Source organism: Hypomesus nipponensis, chromosome 11, assembly GCF_054491055.1.
Source record: "Hypomesus nipponensis isolate SF chromosome 11, ASM5449105v1, whole genome shotgun sequence".
Taxonomy (NCBI): Eukaryota; Metazoa; Chordata; class Actinopteri; order Osmeriformes; family Osmeridae; genus Hypomesus; species Hypomesus nipponensis.
In genome coordinates, this window is record NC_140371.1 from 23,270,441 (window position 1) to 23,290,759 (window position 20,319).

The 20,319-nt window shown below is 47.7% G+C and overlaps 1 protein-coding gene across 1 annotated transcript in view; it reads right to left on the reverse strand.

Annotated features, from left to right (window-relative positions):
• Window positions 1-344: 344 nt before the first annotated feature.
• wdr11 (WD repeat domain 11) overlaps window positions 345-20,319 on the reverse strand; it is a 45,487-nt gene continuing 25,512 nt past the window's right edge. The window contains exons 18-29 of the mRNA XM_084709061.1: window positions 18,066-18,180; window positions 17,350-17,521; window positions 12,412-12,520; window positions 11,820-11,882; window positions 10,785-10,850; window positions 8,698-8,878; window positions 5,359-5,454; window positions 3,793-3,958; window positions 3,229-3,326; window positions 2,882-3,027; window positions 2,383-2,465; window positions 345-2,231 (exon numbers count right to left, since the gene is read on the reverse strand). Of these exons, the coding sequence (XP_084565187.1) occupies window positions 2,032-2,231; window positions 2,383-2,465; window positions 2,882-3,027; window positions 3,229-3,326; window positions 3,793-3,958; window positions 5,359-5,454; window positions 8,698-8,878; window positions 10,785-10,850; window positions 11,820-11,882; window positions 12,412-12,520; window positions 17,350-17,521; window positions 18,066-18,180 (1,495 nt within the window). The 3' untranslated portion in view covers window positions 345-2,031. The remainder of the gene's footprint in view (window positions 2,232-2,382; window positions 2,466-2,881; window positions 3,028-3,228; window positions 3,327-3,792; window positions 3,959-5,358; window positions 5,455-8,697; window positions 8,879-10,784; window positions 10,851-11,819; window positions 11,883-12,411; window positions 12,521-17,349; window positions 17,522-18,065; window positions 18,181-20,319) is intronic.

Here is a 20,319-nt window from a genome sequence, read left to right on the forward strand (position 1 = left end):
TCTGTTCTAATACTGCTTTAGGACCTAATTCACCATACGACAGTTTGATTAATGTATCCTGCTTTGATTGATTATACCTGGCCTGAAATCAAACGCCATCATTCTAAAAGGCTTGTTAAAAATCTTTCAATAGTCTGCACTTTTGGCACACAGTTCATGACTAGAATAGAAATCTTTCTGCACCTGTCTGCAGCACATTCGTACATACAAATACATCCTAACCCTAACCCTATACAACAGTTCAATTCTGCTCAAATACAACAGTTCAATTCAGCTCAAATACAACAGCACCCTCATGTGGTTAGAAATGTTTTGCAAACAAATAATGACATTTGAGACAACACTTAATACATATTTGAACTTTTATTGCTATCCACTTACACATACATCTTCTTGTCATAGATTTGTAAAGGTTAAAGCAGATGTGAGGGTTACGAGGGAGGATGGAACAATAAAAAAAGTCTCATGATGAAACAAAGGCATGTTTAACTTTGTTTCTCTAACTGCTACATTTTCTAACCTCTTCACAACAACAGTTCTGAGATTGACAACAAAAAAGCACAAAGCAATGTTTCTTAATTCCTCTATTCAGACGTGTGCAGAATGGAGGTGTGAACACACTGCTCTACAATACAGCCTGGTTTGACTGGAGGACAAGGATACAGGTTTACACACTGAACTGGAGAAGTGCTGGAAGGGGGGGGGAGAGACACAAGAACTAAAGGACAATCCATAGATTTAGATAAAATATTGCATCATACAGTTACTAAACAACTGTTCACACCACTCCCAGTGGTCCCCGGACAGGTGGGCTGGTGGACAGATGGGCAGGTGGGGACTGGATGCTCCGAGGGCAGGTACGAGGGCTGGGACTGGATGCTCTGATCCCAGCATGCAAAGCAGCTTTCAGCTGCTGGTCTGACAGGAGCCTGGAACACAACTGAGGCCCCTCATGTGGACTACACAAACAACAATACCCTTATGTTAACGCATAACTGTTTACATCCAAACAACCTCATTGTACAATACAGGATCTTAATTGCCTACTGTAGCTCTCAACACTTACAGGATCAAAAGGAAACGTTTGTGTTGGGAAAGTTGATATAGCCTTATGTGACTCACAAAATGATGAACAAAGATTCACTTTCTATGTCACATAAAAAGGCAAAGATAATTTTCAAGTCAGATCTTTAACAAGGTTGAATATTAGCTATTAACAAACCCATGACACAAGTTGTATACTGGTTACTGCGTGAGATCTGTGTGTTTCAACTCGTGCCCAGAGGCTTGATCAACACCTCTGCCCGGGACAGCCAGACAGGCGCTCTGCTTTGTTTAGAGGTCAGGGTTGGAAACCTAACTCTGTTTACACTGTCCTTTCTATTCTCTCTGGATATGCACAGCTTCTCTCCCTCTTCTCTCAGACAGCCTTCCAGTCAGAGCTCAACACGATTTGGGTTCTAATAGGGGGAATTATTTGGATACATAAAATGTGTACAAAAAAAAATGTAAGAAAAAAAATAAAAATAGTGCAAACATCTACTGATTAAATCTTTTGGAATGCAATTCAGTCATGAGACAACACACAAACCCAACAAGAGTGCAGGTCCAGAATACACAGAACCAACGCTAATGTGCATACTGCAGGAGTACATACAACAATCAGGTTTCACCACTGGCCACACCACAAAGAGTTAGAGGTGGTAAGGGCCACACCAAATACAGCTTGATAATAATCCATTTAAAATGTCAATAGTTCAAATCAACCAACAAGGAACCTTGAATGCTAACCTGCTGGAGCATAGAGACCAGAAACAGACTGCTGGTCTCCACACCAAATCAAACACACATGCCAACTCCAGTGATTGACAGAGTAGCGGATGATCTTTCCTCTGTGTTCTAACCCTAATCCTCCGTACTGACCCAGGGCCTTCCTCCCTCAAGGATGGCGAGGGCCTGGCTGGTCCCAGATCTATACCCCCGGCCAGCTCCACTGTCCTGTCCTCTGCTCTGCTCCAGGGTGAGGGGGGGCTACTCGCTGGTCTCCAGGTCCAGCTCCGCCTCTTCCTCCCCCGGGCTGGGCTCTGGCCCTGCTCCCTCACCCTGGAACAGCTCCTCCAGCAACTGCTCTCCAGCGCCCCCTGCCCGTGAGGCCCACAGCGCAGCGCCCTCCCGCAAGCCCCAGGAGCGCAGCAGCTTGGCGTAGTCCACAAACGCAGCACCAATCAGCTTATGTATACACACAGGTCAAGGACAAACTCTGGATGCTACAGTCACACAGAGCACAGAGACAGAGAGATTCAGAGAGAGAAACTCAGAGAGAGAAAGAGAGACAGAGAGAGACAGACACAGACCAGACTAGAATGACACCTGTGTGAAGGATATTGGTTGAGTCGTTGGCCTCCATCACGCCATACTTCAGACAGGCTTCTATGAAGAGAGCAGCGCGGTCGAAGTATCTCATACTAGGAGAGAGATGCACCATCAGAGACCATCATACACCTGGCCTCATCCCTCCCTGGCCTCATCCCTCCCTGGCCTCATCCCTCCCTGGCCTCATCCCTCCCTGGCCTCATCCCTCCTTGGCCTCATACCTCCCTGGCCTCATACCTCCCTGGCCTCATCCCTCCTTGGCCTCATACCTCCCTGGCCTCATCCCTCCTTGGCCTCATACCTCCCTGACCTCATCCCTCCCTGGCCTCATACCTCCCTGGCCTCATCCCTAAAATCTAGAATCCATCTCTCAGATCTAGTACCATGTAACTGTTATTATTTGTAGCTGAGATCTTATTGTAGCACTCTGATCAACTAAATACTGCTAGCACTCTGCTGGACAACCTATGCTAGTGAGAGGGTAGGGTTAGGGTAGGTGAGAGGTTACCTGTGCAGCATCTCCCCCACTTTGTGGAAGCATCCCAGAGAGAGCAGTACCAGCACAGCCTTGGACTTGTGGTTGACCTGTGGGGAGCACAGGTGCTCAGCCCAGCGCTTCAGCACGTCAGAGCTCTCTGCAGGGTTCAGACGCACCTGGGACACACACGGAGAGAAGTCAATAAGTAAGCATTGTTGTTTTGGTTGTATTATAAACGCCAGTGTGTTCTGATGGACATTGCTGGGAATGTGTGTATGCATGAGTAGAGAGTGTAAGTATGTGTGTGTGTATGCGTGAATGTATGCGTGTATGTGTAAGTACGTGTGTGTTTGTGTGAGTGTGTTTGTGCGAGCTACCTTAGCCAGCCATGCAGCACGGTTCCACTCTCCATAGGTCTGCAGGTAACGACATGCATCCACAGCCTTGTCAATCAAACACAACAGCTGCACACCCTCTGAGAGAGAGTGGGAGGGATGGAGAGAGAGGAGGAAGAGAAGAAGATATTGAGAGAATGAGAGAGACAGAAGAGAAAGAGAGAGAGATGGAAAAAGGGAAGGATGTTAGATGGAAAGTTTGATGCTGCTCTACTTTAATATCCTACCTGCCAACTGCTGTACTGTAATATCCTACCTGCCAGCTGCTGTACTGTAATATCCTACCTGCCAGCTGCTCTACTGTAATATCCTACACGCCAGCTGCTCTACTGTAATATCCTACCCGCCAGCTGCTCTACTGTAATATCCTACCCGCCAGCTGCTCTACTGTAATATCCTACCCGCCAGCTGCTCTACTGTAATATCCTACCCGCCAGCTGCTCTACTGTAATATCCTACCTTCCAGCTGCTCTACTGTAATATCCTACCTGCCAGCTGCTCTACTGTAATATCCTACCTGCCAGCTGCTCTACTCTAATATCCTACCTGCCAGCTTCCCATTGGCGATCATGTTGGTGGCCACCAGTTTGATGGTAGACTGGGAGGGGCCGGAGGAGGTGATGGTGGTGACCAGACATGCCTTCAGAGAGTCACAGTAGTAGCTGGGGTTGTCGGCGCTCGTCTCCAATAGCAACTGCACGGCCCTGTCCGTCTGAGAGGTAGAGGGATAAAGCAGATAATAATGGAAAGAAGACAAACACCTATATTATAGCCATTATGCTACTTCCCATGGGGTAGAGCGTGGGGGGGTAGAGCGTGGGGGGGGTAGAGCGTGGGGGGGGTAGAGCGTGGGGGGGTAGAGCGTGGGGGGGTAGAGCGTGGGGGGAGCGTGGGGAGGTAGAGTGTGGGGGCGTAGAGCGTGGGGGGGCCCTGCAGCCTAACCCTAACCCTGCAGCCCAGAGAGAAGGCCTGCTGGGATCCACGATGGCTGGCCTAACTCACACCCCATCACAGCTGTAGTTCACTGTAATTCTACTCATCATTAGCTCCCAGCCTTTGCTCCCTCCCTGCCCTCCTCTCTCTCTCCCTGGCCTCCTCCCTCCCTGCCTCCCTCTCCCTTCCTCCCTCCCTCTCTCTCTCCCTGCCCTCCTTGCCCTCCTCCCTCCCTCCCTGCCCTCCTCCCTCTCTTCCTGCCTTCCTCCCTCCCTCTCTCCCTCCCTCCCTGCCCACCTCCCTGCCCTCCTCCCTCCCTCCCTGCCCACCTCCCTGCCCACCTCCCTGCCTCCCTCCCTGCCCTCCTCCCTCCCTCCCTGCCCACCTCCCTCCCTGTCCTACTCCCTCCCTCCTGCAGGACTGGACCTGGAGAGAGGCTGGTAATTGCAGCAAATGATTGGAGATACAATGATGATGTGGAAATTGAAAGATGGACAGAGATAGTCAAAAGGAGATGATGATCAAGATTTAGAGTGATAGAGACAGGAATGGTCTGTGTGAGAAAGCAGGAGAGGTGGAGAGAGAGATGGATGGAGTGAGATTTTTTATGATGGAAGGAGGAAAACGGAGAGATGACTGGATTACAGAGGAGAACAGAGCTTCACTCATCCCTTCTGTCCCTCTATCAAGCAGATGTGATCATTCTGCTGTCATCAGAGAACACAGTAAGGCTGAGACAGAGGGAGGATGTGATTGTGTGTGAGAGGAGGTAGATGGTCGATGAGGTAGATGTTAGATGAGGTGTTCAGGTAGATGGTAGAGGAGGTAGATGGTAGATGAGGTGTTCAGGTAGATGGTAGAGGAGGTAGATGGTAGATGAGGTGTTCAGGTAGATGGTAGAGGAGGTAGATGGTAGATGAGGTAGATGGTCGATGAGGTAGATGGTAGTTGAGGTGTTCAGGTAGATGGTAAAGGAGGTAGATGGTAGATGAGGTAGATGGTAGATGAGGTGTTCAGGTAGATGGTAGATGTTAGAAGAGGTGTTCAGGTAGATGGTAGATGAGGTAGATGGTAGTTGAGGTGTTCAGGTAGATGGTAAAGGAGGTAGATGGTAGATGTTAGATGAGGTGTTCAGGTCAATGGTAGATGAGGTAGATGACAGATTTAGGTAGTACTGACCTGGCCCAGCAGGAGGAGCTGATCAGCACACTTCTTGGTGTGTTCATAACTGGACCTCTTCACTTCCTGCAAATGGACTCTCTCAAGCTGGAACTTCTGTTTGAGGAGGGGAGGAGGGAGGGAGTGATTCAAGGAGAGAGATGGGGAGAGGAAGAGAGACATCTATTACTTCTTTAAATATTCAAGCCACATTTAGATTTGATGTCCCTCTTACCAGGATTGCATGTAGAGTGCTGCAGAAAACCTTGATGGAATTCAAACTAATGTGAGCATAGGGATTTTAGACCACAACAAAACCAGGATCATCTACACCATATATTTTCTACATTGTAAGAGCTCATCAGTTTTAATAAGGGACTCAGGGAGACGATTGTAAGTGTCAGTGTGTGTGTGTGTGCTTCTGTGTGTGTTAGTGTGTTTTGGGTAGAACATGTACTAACGGACAGCGTATGAGAAGAGAGGGACCATGTAACGGGAGAGGAGGACAGGAGAGGAAGACAGGAGAGGAGGAGAGGAAGACAGGAGAGGAAGACAGGAGAGGAAGACAGGAGAGGAGGAGAGGAAGACAGGAGAGGAGGAGAGGAAGACAGGAGAGGAAGACAGGAGAGGAAGACAGGAGAGGAGGAGAGGAAGACAGGAGAGGAAGACAGGAGAGGAGGAGAGGAAGACAGGAGAGGAGGAGAGGTGAGGAGGAGAGGAAGACAGGAGAGGAAGACAGGAGAGGAAGACAGGAGAGGAAGACAGGAGAGGAGGACAGGAGAGGAGAGGTGAGGAGGAGAGGAAAGGAGGAGAGGAAAGGAGGAGAGGAGGAGAGGTGAGGAGGAGAGGAAGACAGGAGAGGAAGACAGGAGAGGAAGACAGGAGAGGAAGACAGGAGAGGAGGAGAGGAAGACAGGAGAGGAGGAGAGGAAGACAGGAGAGGAAGACAGGAGAGGAGGAGAGGAAGACAGGAGAGGAAGACAGGAGAGGAGGAGAGGAAGACAGGAGAGGAGGACAGGAGGAGGTCTGAGCTGAGACAAGAGACATATGGAAGTCCTGACTGATGCTGGAGGCGCTAGACTGTAATAGAGATCTTGAGATCACAGAAGAGATCCTGGCCAGCGATATCACTGCACTCAGACAAGAACATTTCTGTTCACAACCGAATCTGTAATCTCTGCAAATGTTCTGCAGACAAATTAACATCATTTAACCAAGCCACTTCCTGTAAATGAATTTAAATCACTGTGAATTCAATCGTATTTGCAAGTACTATAATTGGTTCATAGGGAAATTAGCTATATGACATTTACTACGTTCAGTGTCCGAGTTATTCTGGCAGGAACTCCTGGAAGACTTGATGAAAACTTCAGGATTGAGCACAAAGTATACATTTATGCATTTAGCAGACGCTTTTGTAGTGTACAATAGATAATAATTTTTAAAATTTAGTTAGGTCCACTATTTGAGGTAGAAAGCAACATAGTTTCACAAAAGCAGATCAAAAGCTCATCTCATAAAGAAACTTTCTGGTGTTTCCTTGGCAACTGACAGGCCATCTCTCGCTGGTTGAGTGGCTGCCATGCCAACCAGGCGGAGTACGCACAGACTGTCCAATCAATTATCTGCTTTTAAGAAGAAGAGAAACAGGAGGGTTGGTCGATGACGGGCCTGAAATTGGACTGCTGTGTGGACATCAGAACTACGTTCATCACTATCTACATTCATCACTATCTACATTCATCACTATCTACGTTCATCACTATCTACACTCATCACTATCTACACTCATCACTATCTACACTCATCACTATCTACATTCATCACTATCTACATTCATCACTATCTACGTTCATCACTATATACGCTCATCACTATATACGCTCATCCCTATCTGTATGTGTACGTGTTTCTGACCCCTGCAACACACTAATTTCCTTTTGAAGGATAAATAAAGTTGAAAGTATATACGCTCATCACTATATACGCTCATCACTATCTACATTCATCAATATATATGCTCATCACTATCTACGTTCATCAATATATATGCTCATCACTATCTACATTCATCAATATATATGCTCATCACTATCTACATTCATCAATATATATGCTCATCACTATCTACATTCATCAATATATACGCTCATCACTATCTACATTCATCAATATATATGCTCATCACTATCTACATTCATCAATATATATGCTCATCACTATCTACATTCATCAATATATATGCTCATCACTATCTACATTCATCAATATATATGCTCATCACTATCTACATTCATCAATATATATGCTCATCACTATCTACATTCATCAATATATATGCTCATCACTATCTACATTCATCAATATATATGCTCATCACTATCTACATTCATCACTATATACGCTCATCCCTATCTGTATGTGTACGTGTTTCTGACCCCTGCAACACACTAATTTCCTTTTGAAGGATAAATAAAGTTGAAAGTATATACGCTCATCACTATATACGCTCATCACTATCTACATTCATCACTATATACGCTCATCACTATCTACGTTCATCAATATATACGCTCATCACTATCTACATTCATCAATATATATGCTCATCACTATCTACATTCATCAATATATATGCTCATCACTATCTACATTCATCAATATATATGCTCATCACTATCTACATTCATCAATATATATGCTCATCACTATCTACATTCATCAATATATATGCTCATCACTATCTACGTTCATCATGATCTAAGTCCACTGATCATCTTGCATTCTCCAACAGGTTGATTTAAGAGACACACACACACACAGTGAACACATCTATCCATATAGTATGTTTGAGTGTGTGTGTTTGTGTGTGTGTATGTGTGTGCATATGTGTATGTGTGTGTGTGTGCGTATGAAGAGCTTCTCTCGTCTCCCTAATGGAGACTGGATGTCTTGTCTTCTCCAAAAGCCCTGAGCCAGATGACCATGTCTGAGGTGGTCTGGTTAGCGTCACAGTATCACAGACATACTGGGCGGCACGGTGGCTCAGTGGTTAGCACTGTCGCCTCACAGCAAGAAGGTCCCTGGTTCAAACCCTGGTCGCTTCCTGGTCCTTTTTGTGTGGAGCTTACATGTCCCCGTGCCTGCGTGGGTTTCCTCCGGGTACTCCGGTTTCCCCCACCATCATAAAGACATGCATCGTATGAATGTGAATGTAGGCGCTGATGGCGCTCAAATTCAGACACAGTCTGAGTGGTGGTACGGAAGCGTGGTTTGACTGTGTCTGAATTTGAGTAGTGAATTTTAGTTAAATAAAATGTGTTACTACTACTTACCCAATACCAAACCTCTGTCACTGACCTGGAAGTAGTTGCTCTCACACAGGGTGTCATGGCAGATGTCTAGGTGGCCCTGGGGGGTTCCAGGGGCCCCCTGAGGGCCCCCTGCAGGAGGCACGCTGAGTTGGCGAGCTTGGGAAAAGGCCTGGATGTAGTGGGCCGCCACGGTCCAAAAGTGCAGGTCCGACTCATCTCCAAACAACCTGGACAAGACCACAGCATGAGTCGCTAGCTGGCCAGACAATCTCGACCACAGCAGTCAACATCTGAGAGGTCAGGCTCTGTGGTCAACTGCCCTGCCCTGCAGTTGACCACTAACAACCACTGAGCATGCAACGGTACTTAAGAAAGATTTGTTGGATCAGATGTTAGTTTATTTCCTCCAGAAACACAATGACACTTATTGAGGGAATTATTGCACTTGTTGGTTAGTTGTAACTGATTTAACTACTTGTACTCACTGTGAATTATATTATTGTGACTTGCTTTCCTCCAGGTACACTGGACTTGCACTTTCAAGGATCATGTTGTTTAATTAAAATTTGTTTAACTAAATGCTCTTCTGGTTCTACCCACTGGCACTTATTTGCTTTTCACAATGTATGCTTCATGTTTTGGCTACCCACATTGTTTTTGGGGCTATCATGTTGTTTATGATCATTGACATATGCACCTTTTGTAAAGTGGTTTTGTAAGTCGCTTTGGATAAAAGCATCTGCTAAATGACTACATGTAAATTCATGCCCACACACACACACCCTTATCTTCCTTTCTTAACACCATCAACATATTTGCACAGCAGCAAGATATATCTTGTATGTTGAACTGTTGCTAGGTTACCCTTTTTTTGGTTAACGAAGGCCATAAAAAATTGAAAAGCTTTGAGACTTGAAAAGTAACAAGAGAGGGACTCTGACCTGGACGCTTTGTGATTGTGAGGTTTTATACAGTTCCACAAAGAGGGACCTTGCAAATCCTCTCACGACACTTACCCAGGTCCCAGAAGCAGTGACAAAGCGTTCAGAATACAGGGAAACAATGGAACCCATCAGAGGTGTGTGTGTGTCTGTGAGTGTGTGTGTGAGGGAGGGTGTGTGTGGCCAGGAAAGCAGGAGGACAGGAGAGGAGGACAGGAGGAGAGCAGGACAGGAGGAAAGGAGAGGAGGAGGACAGGAGGAGAGGAGAGGAGGACAGGAGAGGAGGAGGACAGGAGGAGAGGAGAGGAGGAGGACAGGAGAGGAGGAGGACAGGAGGAGAGGAGAGGAGGAGGACAGGAGGAGGACAGGAGAGGAGGAGGACAGGAGAGGAGGAGGACAGGAGGAGAGCAGGACAGGAGGAGAGGAGAGGAGGAGGAGAGGAGGAGGACAGGAGAGGAGGAGGACAGGAGAGGAGGAGGACAGGAGGAGAGCAGGACAGGAGGAGAGGAGAGGAGGAGGACAGGAGGAGGACAGGAGAGGAGGAGGACAGGAGGAGAGGAGAGGAGGAGGACAGGAGGAGAGGAGAGGAGGAGGACAGGAGAGGAGGAGGACAGGAGGAGGACAGGAGAGGAGGAGGACAGGAGGAGAGGAGAGGAGGAGGACAGGAGAGGAGGAGGACAGGAGGGGAGGAGAGGAGGAGGACAGGAGGGGAGGAGGACAGGAGGAGAGGAGAGGAGGAGGACAGGAGGAGAGGAGAGGAGGAGGACAGGAGGAGAGGAGAGGAGGAGGACAGGAGAGGAGGAGGACAGGAGGAGAGGAGAGGAGGACAGGAGGGGAAGACAGGAGATGAGGAGGACAGGAGGAGGAGAGGAGAGGAGGAGGACAGGAGAGGAGGAGGACAGGAGGGGAGGAGGACAGGAGAGGAGGAGGACAGGAGATGAGGAGGACAGGAGATGAGGAGGACAGGAGATGAGGAGGACAGGAGATGAGGAGGACAGGAGATGAGGAGGACAGGAGATGAGGAGGACAGGAGGAGGAGAGGAGGACAGGAGATGAGGAGGACAGGAGGAGGAGAGGAGGACAGGAGAGGAGGAGGACAGGAGAGGAGGAGGACAGGAGAGGAGGAGGACAGGAGGGGAGGAGAGGAGGACAGGAGAGGATGCAGGGTGGCTGAATGGTTACTGGGACTCACCGTGACACCAGGAGGCATCGCTGTAGCAGGTTGAGCTCTGGATCCTGGAGAACGCTCTTCATGTCACTAGGAGCCAATCAGACACACACAGTCGGACATACATACACAAGCACGCATGGACACACACACACATACACAAAGGCAGTTTAGGGACCTTACAAACATTTACATTACATTTACATTTATTCATTTAGCAGACGCTTTTATCCAAAGCGACTTCCAAGAGAGAGCTTTACAAAAGAGCATAGGTCACTGAACATAACAACGAGATAGTCCCAAACATTGCAAGCAGCCAAAACATGAAGCATACATTGTGAAAAAGCTAAACAAGTGCCAAAAGGGAAGACCCATAAGAGCATGTAGTTATACAAGTTACAAATAAAACAACATGAACCACAAAAGTGCAGGACTGTACCTGTAAAAGAACAATCAACAGTAAAATATTACACAGCAAGTACAAGACTTAACTTCGTTATATCTAACCTACAATAGCAACAAGTCACTCAATAAGAGTCGTAGTGATCCTGGAGGAGACTAACAAATCCAGCCAAGCATTCTTAAGTGCCGTTGTACTCCCGTACAAACAGCAGGAAGAGACAAAAGAAGATGAGCTGAATCTAACCTTAACCCTGCTGTCTAGCCTAAATAGGAAGTAGGTGGGAGTAAATAGGGAGTGATCGGGCTAGTAATCTGAAGGTTGCCAGATCGATTCCTGGCCTTGCTAAATGACGTTGTGTCCTTGGGCAAGGCACTTCACCCTACTTGCCTCAGGGGGAATGTCCCTGTACTTACTGTAAGTCGCTCTGGATAAGAGCGTCTGCTAAATGACTAAATGTAATGTAAATAACCCAGGCCAGGATCACACACACAATGACAAACCCACTGCACACACACACACCCCCATGCCTTCATACACAGACAAACACACTGCACACACACACACACCCATGCCTTCATACACAGACAAACACACTGCACACACACATCTGAGGCTGTCTCTCTGTTCAGGACAGGACAGGTCTCATGTTCACTCACTTGGACATGGAGTTGAGCTGCTCCTGTATGAGTCCTTTAATCTCCTCTTTTTCACTGTAATCACTAGAGACCAGAGAGGGCAGAGGGGAGAGAGAGCATAGAGAGAAAGGAGAGAGGATAGCGAGACAGGAGAGAGAGGAGAGATATTAAACCTGACCTGGGGTTAGTTAATGTGGAGCTTTGTAGTAATCTGCACATATAATGAACAGGAAGTGAAGTGGACGGCCACTACAGATACATGGGTCAGACAGAGAGAAGCCCTCTGCTGGAAGGTTAGGGTAACCCTATGAACAGCCAAACTCAGCCCGACATCCAGTTAGGACACAGTGTTAGAGAGCCGGACAGATAAGGAGAGGCAGAGAACGGCAGTGGGGAGGACAGAATAAGATCATTACAAGAAGAGAGGAGGCAGAGGGAGCTAGAGAATGAATGAGAGGAGGAGGCAGGTAGAGAGAATGAGAGGAAGAAGAGGGAACTAGAGAATGAATGGGAGGACGAGGCAGGTAGAGAGAATGAGAGGAGGAGGCAGGTAGAGAGAATGAGAGGAGGTAGAGGGTGCTAGAGAATGAATGAGAGGAGGAGGGGCACGTACACTTGTGAGATGTCCATGGTGAAAGAGCCCGACCAGGGCTGGAGCTGAAGGAAGGCCTTCAGGGTTAGGGCAGCTCGGGGCAGCAGCAGGTAGGGGCACCACACTGGGTCTGGAGAGAAGGAGGGAGAGAAGAGGGATATGAGGGAGAGAGGGAGAGAGGAGGGATATGAGGGAGAGAGGGAGAGAGGAGGGATATGAGGGAGAGAGGGAGAGAGGGAGAGAAGAGGGATATGAGGGAGAGAGGGAGAGAGGAGGGATATGAGGGAGAGAGGGAGAGAGGGAGAGAAGAGGGATATGAGGGAGAGAGGGAGAGAGGAGGGATATGAGGGAGAGAGGGAGAGAGGGAGAGAAGAGGGATATGAGGGAGAGAGGGAGAGAGGAGGGATATGAGGGAGAGAGGGAGAGAAGAGGGATATGAGGGAGAGAGGGAAAGGAGGGATATGAGGGAGAGAGGGAGAGAAGAGGGATATGAGGGAGAGAGGGAGAGAGGAGGGATATGAGGGAGAGAGGGAGAGAGGAGGGATATGAGGGAGAGAGGGAGAGAGGAGGGATATGAGGGAGAAGAGGGAGAGAGGGATGAGGGGAGAGAGGAGGGATATGAGGGAGAGAGGGAGAGAGGAGGGATATGAGGGAGAAGAGGGAGAGAGGAGGGATATGAGGGAGAGAGGGAGAGAGGGATGAGGGGAGAGAGGAGGGATATGAGGGAGAAGAGGGAGAGAGGGATGAGGGGAGAGAGGAGGGATATGAGGGAGAGAGGGAGAGAGGGATGAGGGGAGAGAGGGAGAGAAGAGGGATATGAGGGAGAGAGGGAGAGAGGAGGGATATGAGGGAGAAGAGGGAGAGAGGGATGAGGGGAGAGAGGAGGGATATGAGGGAGAGAGGGAGAGAGGAGGGATATGAGGGAGAAGAGGGAGAGAGGAGGGAGAAAGGAGGGATATGAGGGAGAGGAGGGAAAGGAGGGATATGAGGGAGAGAGGGAGAGAGGAGGGAGAAAGGAGGGATATGAGGGAGAGGAGGAGGGAGAGAGGAGGAGAAAAGCAAAATCACATATCAATCAGCCACTTATGTGAACATTTGATTGGTTTCAAAATGTATGAGGCCGTCGAGGGAGAAACTACTGAATAACTTGCTCATACACATGTTCTCCTCACTCTCCTCGCTACCCCATGAAACTCTCATACACATGAACTCATGAATACGTTATACACATGAATACATACAATACATCTTGAATTAACACATTCAAAATAAGTCATTTGAATTAGTAATTCATTAATTTAGAAGAGATAAAGAAGGGAGGAGAGAGAAGGGAGGAGAGAGAGAGAAGGGGGAGAGAGAGCGAGAAGGGGGAGAGAGAAGGGGGAGAGACAGAGAAGGGAGAGACGATTTTCAGTGTGCACTGAAGTTTGTTTCAGTGCACCCGGGAGTCAGTTTCAATGCGGCCGAAAGTTCATTGCAAAAGGGAGGTACAGCCAACTTTTTGCCAAATACCTCAACAAGTTTGCTGGTTCAGATTTGAAAATATATATAGGACAGGTTCTTTTAACATTAGCAACGCCTTCATTTGATCACTGTGAAGATTACAACAATAATTCTATTGTGCATTTTCGTTTCATATATAGCCTAGCGTAAAACGCATTTATGCATGTCTTCACGTGGGCCCTACCAGCTTGAATAATCACCAGGCTTATGAGTTGAAACCATTCAGACTCTGCGTTTTGATTTGATTTCCTTATTCGTATAAATATAACCTATTTTAGAGTTGTTTCCCCAGGAACAGATTTCGTGTTCCAACCAAGGGGGGCTGTCGCTGTCTTGGTGTGTGGGGCTGCATCAAATACCCTCTTAGCTTTGTTAAATTGCTGCACTAGTCCACACTTGACCGGTGGGGATCTCATTCTATTACGACTGTAACTGTTTGCTGCTCCTGGCATTCTCTAATCCCTGTTCTCCTCTCTGTCCCCCCCACACATCCCCTGTGGTGTGGGGGGTCTGAGCTGTCAGGACCTGCCTGGTCGTCGGTCTACCAACGCTGGACCAGGTCGTCAACCGTCTCCATGACGGCCAACAGCGAGTTTCCCGGTCCCATCCAATGTCTATAAAGCCGAACAATGGATTTTTGGTGTTTCAAAACCCATTGACATTGTATGACTATGTTTAGCTTGTGTTCTGCTCCTCTCTCTTATCAACCGTCTCTGGAGGAGGGGATCCCTCTCTGAATTGCTCCTCCCAAGGTTTCTTCCATTTTTTCTCCCGTTGGGAGTTTTTCTGGGAGTTTTTCCTTGTCTTCCTTGAGGGTTTAGGTTGGTTGAGGGGCAGTTCTATGGGCGTATGTGAAGCCCTCTGTGACATGCTTGCGTGTAAAAAGGGCTATACAAATAAATTTGATTTAATTTGTCTGATGGAGCAAACGTGCTAAAGAATTTGGGAAAAATTAGCTCTGCCCTTTCCAATGAACAGACTTTCGGCCACATTGAAATAGACTTGCGGTTACACTGATAATCGTCTCCTCTCCCACCTGCTCTCTCACTCCCCTCCCTTCTCTCTCACCCCCCTTCTCTTCTCTCTCTCCCCCTTCTCTTGCACTCCTCCCTTCTCTCTCCCCCTTCTCTCCCTCTGTCCCCCCTTCTCTCCCTCTGTCCCCCCTTCTCTCCCTCTGTCCCCCCTTCTCTCCCTCTGTCCCCCCTTCTCTCCCTCTGTCCCCCCTTCTCTCCCTCTGTCCCCCCTTCTCTCCCTCTGTCCCCCCTTCTCTCCCTCTGTCCCCCCTTCTCTCCCTCTGTTGGAAAAATTGAATATGTAACTGTTATCCTGTATAAGAATGATTCTGTGTTAAGTATTACTTGGGTAAAGGAAGGCCTAACCCAAAAATCTGAACTCTGAGTAAACATTGAAGACCCTTATCTTGGGGCTGAGGACTAAGAAGAGGGGGTTTTTGGTTGTTTTAAGGATATACTGTGTGACAAAGACTATAGGTGAAGACGCAATGTCTGGTGACCATTTGTTGACACTTATGTGAAGGAGCTTTTATGACATCGAGAGATCCTGTTGTTGTGTTTCAATCAGGGTTGATGTCCTAAACACGCACACACTATACCACGTACGCACACACGCGCGTGTCAGGTCTATGCAAGGAGCCAATGAAGAAGAGCCATGGGACATTTGCATGCCTTTGTCTTAAATGGGCAATTGACAAGTTTTTTTTTGTATTTTACACTGTTCCTTAAGGTCTCCAAATAGGGTATGTAACATTGGTTGGGTTGAAAATGGCCCAGGTGCTGTTCTATGCCCACTGACAGATACTCTGAAATGTTCCCGGGAAAAAACACTAGCTTTTCTCCTTTTATGGTATGCTCATTAATATTTAGATGAGCTGCGCGCTGATGGGTTGGTTTTCAACGAGTGAAGCTGGGGAGCAAAAACGCAACACGTTAGCCCCATTGCCAATAAACTAGGCTAAATTATCACACATTCTACCTATGTTCTTGCGTTAGCAAGCTAAACTTGTTTACATGCCTACAGTCTAGGTGTTACTAGTAACAGTTACTAGCAATGCTACCGTATCCTGTATCAAGCACCTGCCTTTCTCCAGTTCTTTCAAATAGATTATCTAGACAGGCGTTAGCAATAAGCCAGACTGCTGTTCGTTTTCTGACTTTTTTTCGGAAGCTTCCCTTCTAATGACGACTACAGCTAGTCTAGCTAGAGTCATTTGATGTGTGTAGAAACTTATTTAGCATTCTACCTGGTATGCTATATTATACAGGAAACGTTAGCATTGCTAATAACTGTTAGCACAACATCATACTGTCCTTATACGCGCTTGCAATGACCATAAGGTCGGAACAGCACCTCTTTCAAGGTTCAGATTCCTAGCAAATCCTGCTTGCAATTGTCCAAGGTTGTCAAAACTGTCTTGGGTGAAATGTTCAGAGCAAATGAATGATTGAGTGTCAAAATTCGCCGGGATCTTCTCATAAGACAACAGCAGCCATGCCTGTTGAATGTTTGGCTCCTTGGGAAGACTGTGAGTGTTAGCCTTCCCTGTAGGCTACAGCCTGGAACACAGCATTTACGACCGTGGTCCATTTTCAATATCCTTGTTATAATTCAAAACGTTCTTCTTTGTAATTCCTTATAAGTAGCTTACACAGAGCAGCGCGCAGCTAAACTAATATCGGAGATAGACGCTACCTCGGGCTGGTCTGGATGTAAATTCTGGGGCGTGACAAAGATACAGACCAGAGCCAATAAGAGGGCGATCACCGGTCCTACGTAGGACCAGTAGCTTTGTTGAAAAGCTGTCCTCTCTCTCTCCCCCCCTCCCCTGTCCTCTCTCTCTCTCCCCTCTCTCCCCTGTCCTCTCTCTCTCCCCTCCCCTGTCCTCTCTCTCCCCTCCCCTGTCCTCTCTCTCCCCTCCCCTGTCCTCTCTCTCTCTCTCCCTCCCCTGTCCTCTCTCTCTCCCCTCTCTCCCCTCCCCTCTCTCTCTCTCTCCCCTCCCCTGTCCTCTCTCTCTCTCTCTCCCTCCCCTGTCCTCTCTCTCTCTCTCCCTCCCCTGTCCTCTCTCTCTCCCTCCCCTGTCCTCTCTCTCTCCCTCCCCTGTCCTCTCTCTCTCCCCTCCCCTCCCCTGTCCTCTGTCTCTCTCTCTCTCCCCTCCCCTGTCCTCTCTCTCTCTCCCCTCCCCTGTCCTCTCTCTCTCTCCCTCCCCTGTCCTCTCTCTCCCCTCCCCTCCCCTGTCCTCTCTCTCTCTCCCCTCCCCTCCCCTCTCTCTCTCTCTCCCCTCCCCTGTCCTCTCTCTCTCCCCTCCCCTGTCCTCTCTCTCTCTCTCCCCTCCCCTCCCCTCTCTCTCTCTCTCTCTCTCCCCTCCCCTGTCCTCTCTCTCTCTCTCCCCTCCCCTGTCCTCTCTCTCTCCCCTCCCCTGTTCTCTCTCTCCCCCCTCACCAGTCAGGTCTTGTTCGTCCATGCGGTAGCTGGCAGACTTCATGGCCATCTCCAGCACACGGATGCAGCCGTCATCCGAGGCCAGGGTCACCTTGTCTGACGTGCACCAATCAATGTCCAGGATACGGTAGTTCACGTTCCGACCAATCCGCAGGCTGCTCACCATCTGCACCTGTGGGGGTTAGAGGTCATTAGTAAACTCAGGACGGGACTACAACATAAGAATAGTAGTTGTGGCGCTCCTTAATCTTTGGTGGAGGTGCTAACCCTAACCGTAACCCCAGAGTCCTTCCTCAGTTATCTCCTACAAGGATGCCAGGGTGTGGCAGGTGGGTCAGGGTCTGGGCAGGTGGGTCATATGGGTCGGGGTCTGGGCAGGTGGTTCGGGGTCTGGGCAGGTGGGTCGGGGTGTGGGCAGGTGGGTCGGGGTCTGGGCAGGTGGTTCGGGGTCTGGGCAGGTGGTTCGGGGTCTGGGCAGGTGGGTCGGGGTGTGGGCAGGTGGTTCGGGGTCTGGGCAGGTGGTTCGGGGTCTGGGCAGGTGGGTCGGGGTCTGGGCAGGTGGGTCGGGGTCTGGGCAGGTGGGTCGGGGTGTGGGCAGGTGGGTCGGGGTGTGGGCAGGTGGGTCGGGGTGTGGGCAGGTGGGTCGGGGTGTGGGCAGGTGGGTCGGGGTGTGGGCAGGTGGGTCAGGGTGTGGGCAGGTTTAAGGACGGTCTCACCTCCTTTGTGTCCCAGACCTCAGCTCCGTCTGTGTACATGACCAGCAGCTTCTGGTTGCCCTTCCCCGGGGCGAAGCGAATCTTCTTTACCCAGCCCCGGTGGGTCGGGATGCCCCTGGAGGAGCAACACCAAGAGGTTCCTAATGGACACTCACACTCTCACTGTACACACACACATACTGTACAAACACACACAAACTCATACTACACACAAACACTGTACACACACACACACACTGTACACACACTCATACTGTACACACAGACCCATATTCATACTGTACACTCATACTGTACACCAGTGTTGGTACAACAGTGTGGTAACGCGTTATGTAATATAACGTATTACGTATTATTATTACTGATGCAAGTAACAAAGTGATATAACGGGTTTTTGACATTGAGTAATATTATAACAGTTACTTATTTAAGTAACTTGTGTTAGGCTACTTGTCGATCGGTCGAGGTTAGTAAGTAGTTTATTATATGGCATTTTTAGCTTCTTTTCATTTTGTAAATGAAAATAAATGGTACCTCTAGGCTAATTGTAGCTAGCTCTCAAGTCTTCTCACGCTGTGTTTCTTGTGTTGCCTAGCAACTCATTACTTTTGATAGAAAGCGGACAACATGGTTCTGCTAAAATGGCTTTAATTTCAACACAAAATAACGACACAAGTGATTAAAAGACTCTAGTCTTCATCCTCACTTTCGATGACAAATCTTTTCAGCATCATCTGGATAGTAAAACTCACCAGCTGACTCGTCGCTCATTTTGAAGATGACGTCAGAGGGCAATACGGAGCCGTATTGACCGCTGAGGAGGGCAATACGCGTCTGGCATGATTACCCATTAGCCAATCAGAAATCTCGTACCGTCGTTGCCATATAATAACGATTGTTACTGACACATGGGCGCAGTAGCCTAGGCAACTGTTTGCCTTTGATTCACGCGGCAGGCAAACACAACAGCAATGATGGCGGCAGAACATGTTACGTTTTCGGGGTGTAAATATGCACACTATTTCGCTTTAATTGAATATATAGGTAAAAACATGAACGTCAAATGCAAACTGTGCCCCTACAAAATACTACTACTGCCAAAAACTCTTGCTCTTGTTGGTTTGTTGTAACTGTCTTAAAATTATTATACTCGCTTTGAAATATATTATTGTTGCTTGCTTTTTCCACAGGTACACTCTTGCACTTTTGAGGTTCTTGCTGTTTAATTGTAACTTGTTTAACTACATTCTCTTATTGTTCTTCCTTTTGGGACTTATTTGGTTTCACAATGTATGCTTCATGTTTGGCTACCAATGTTCGTGGATATCTCGTTGTTATGATCAGTCACCTATGCACTTTTGTAAAATTCTCTCTTGGAAGTCGCTTTGGATAAAGGCGTCTGCTAAATGCATAAATGTAAATGTAAAAACAGTACCTCGAACTTGAAAAAACACCTTGAAACTGTATACAAAGAAACTACGCTGGGAGCTAGCAAAACTTTAAAGTGGCTGCTGGTTCATCATCAGCCAAGCAGACAAAGTTTGATAATGTAGGCCTTAGGGTGACACCAGCAGAGTTAAACAAACTGCTGGATATGTTGTGGAAGACATGAGGCCATTGTCAACAGTAGAGTCGCCTGCAGTTAGGAAACTTATCAGCAAAATACCAATCATCTCGACAAGGATAAGCATTCACTACCCGATTGACAGACATTTACGGCTGACTTGGATAAAGCTTACGACAAAATGAAAAGAGAGCTCAGAAAAACCATAGATGGCATTGAATATGTAGCCACTTTAGCAGATGTATGGACAGCTAACAATAAAAGTTTCATGGGGGTGACTGTTCATTGTATTAACGAATCAACCTTAAAGAAACACTATTTTGCGTCTGTACTGTGTCAAAAATGTTTTTTACAACGTAAAACTTGCTACTATTAAAAGTAATAGTAAAAGTTATATAATAAGTAATAATATTACTTTGTACAGAAAGTAATAATGTAACTTAATCACACTACTCTTACTGAACAGTAATAAGTAATACATTACTTTTTTGAGTAACTACACTGCTGTACACACACATACTGTACACACACACACACGCACATACTGTACACACACGCACATACTGTACACACACACACACACACACACACACACACACACACACACACTGTGCACACACACATACTGTACACACACACGCACATACTGTACACACACAGACAGACCCGCAGACGGAAGGAGAGTACAGG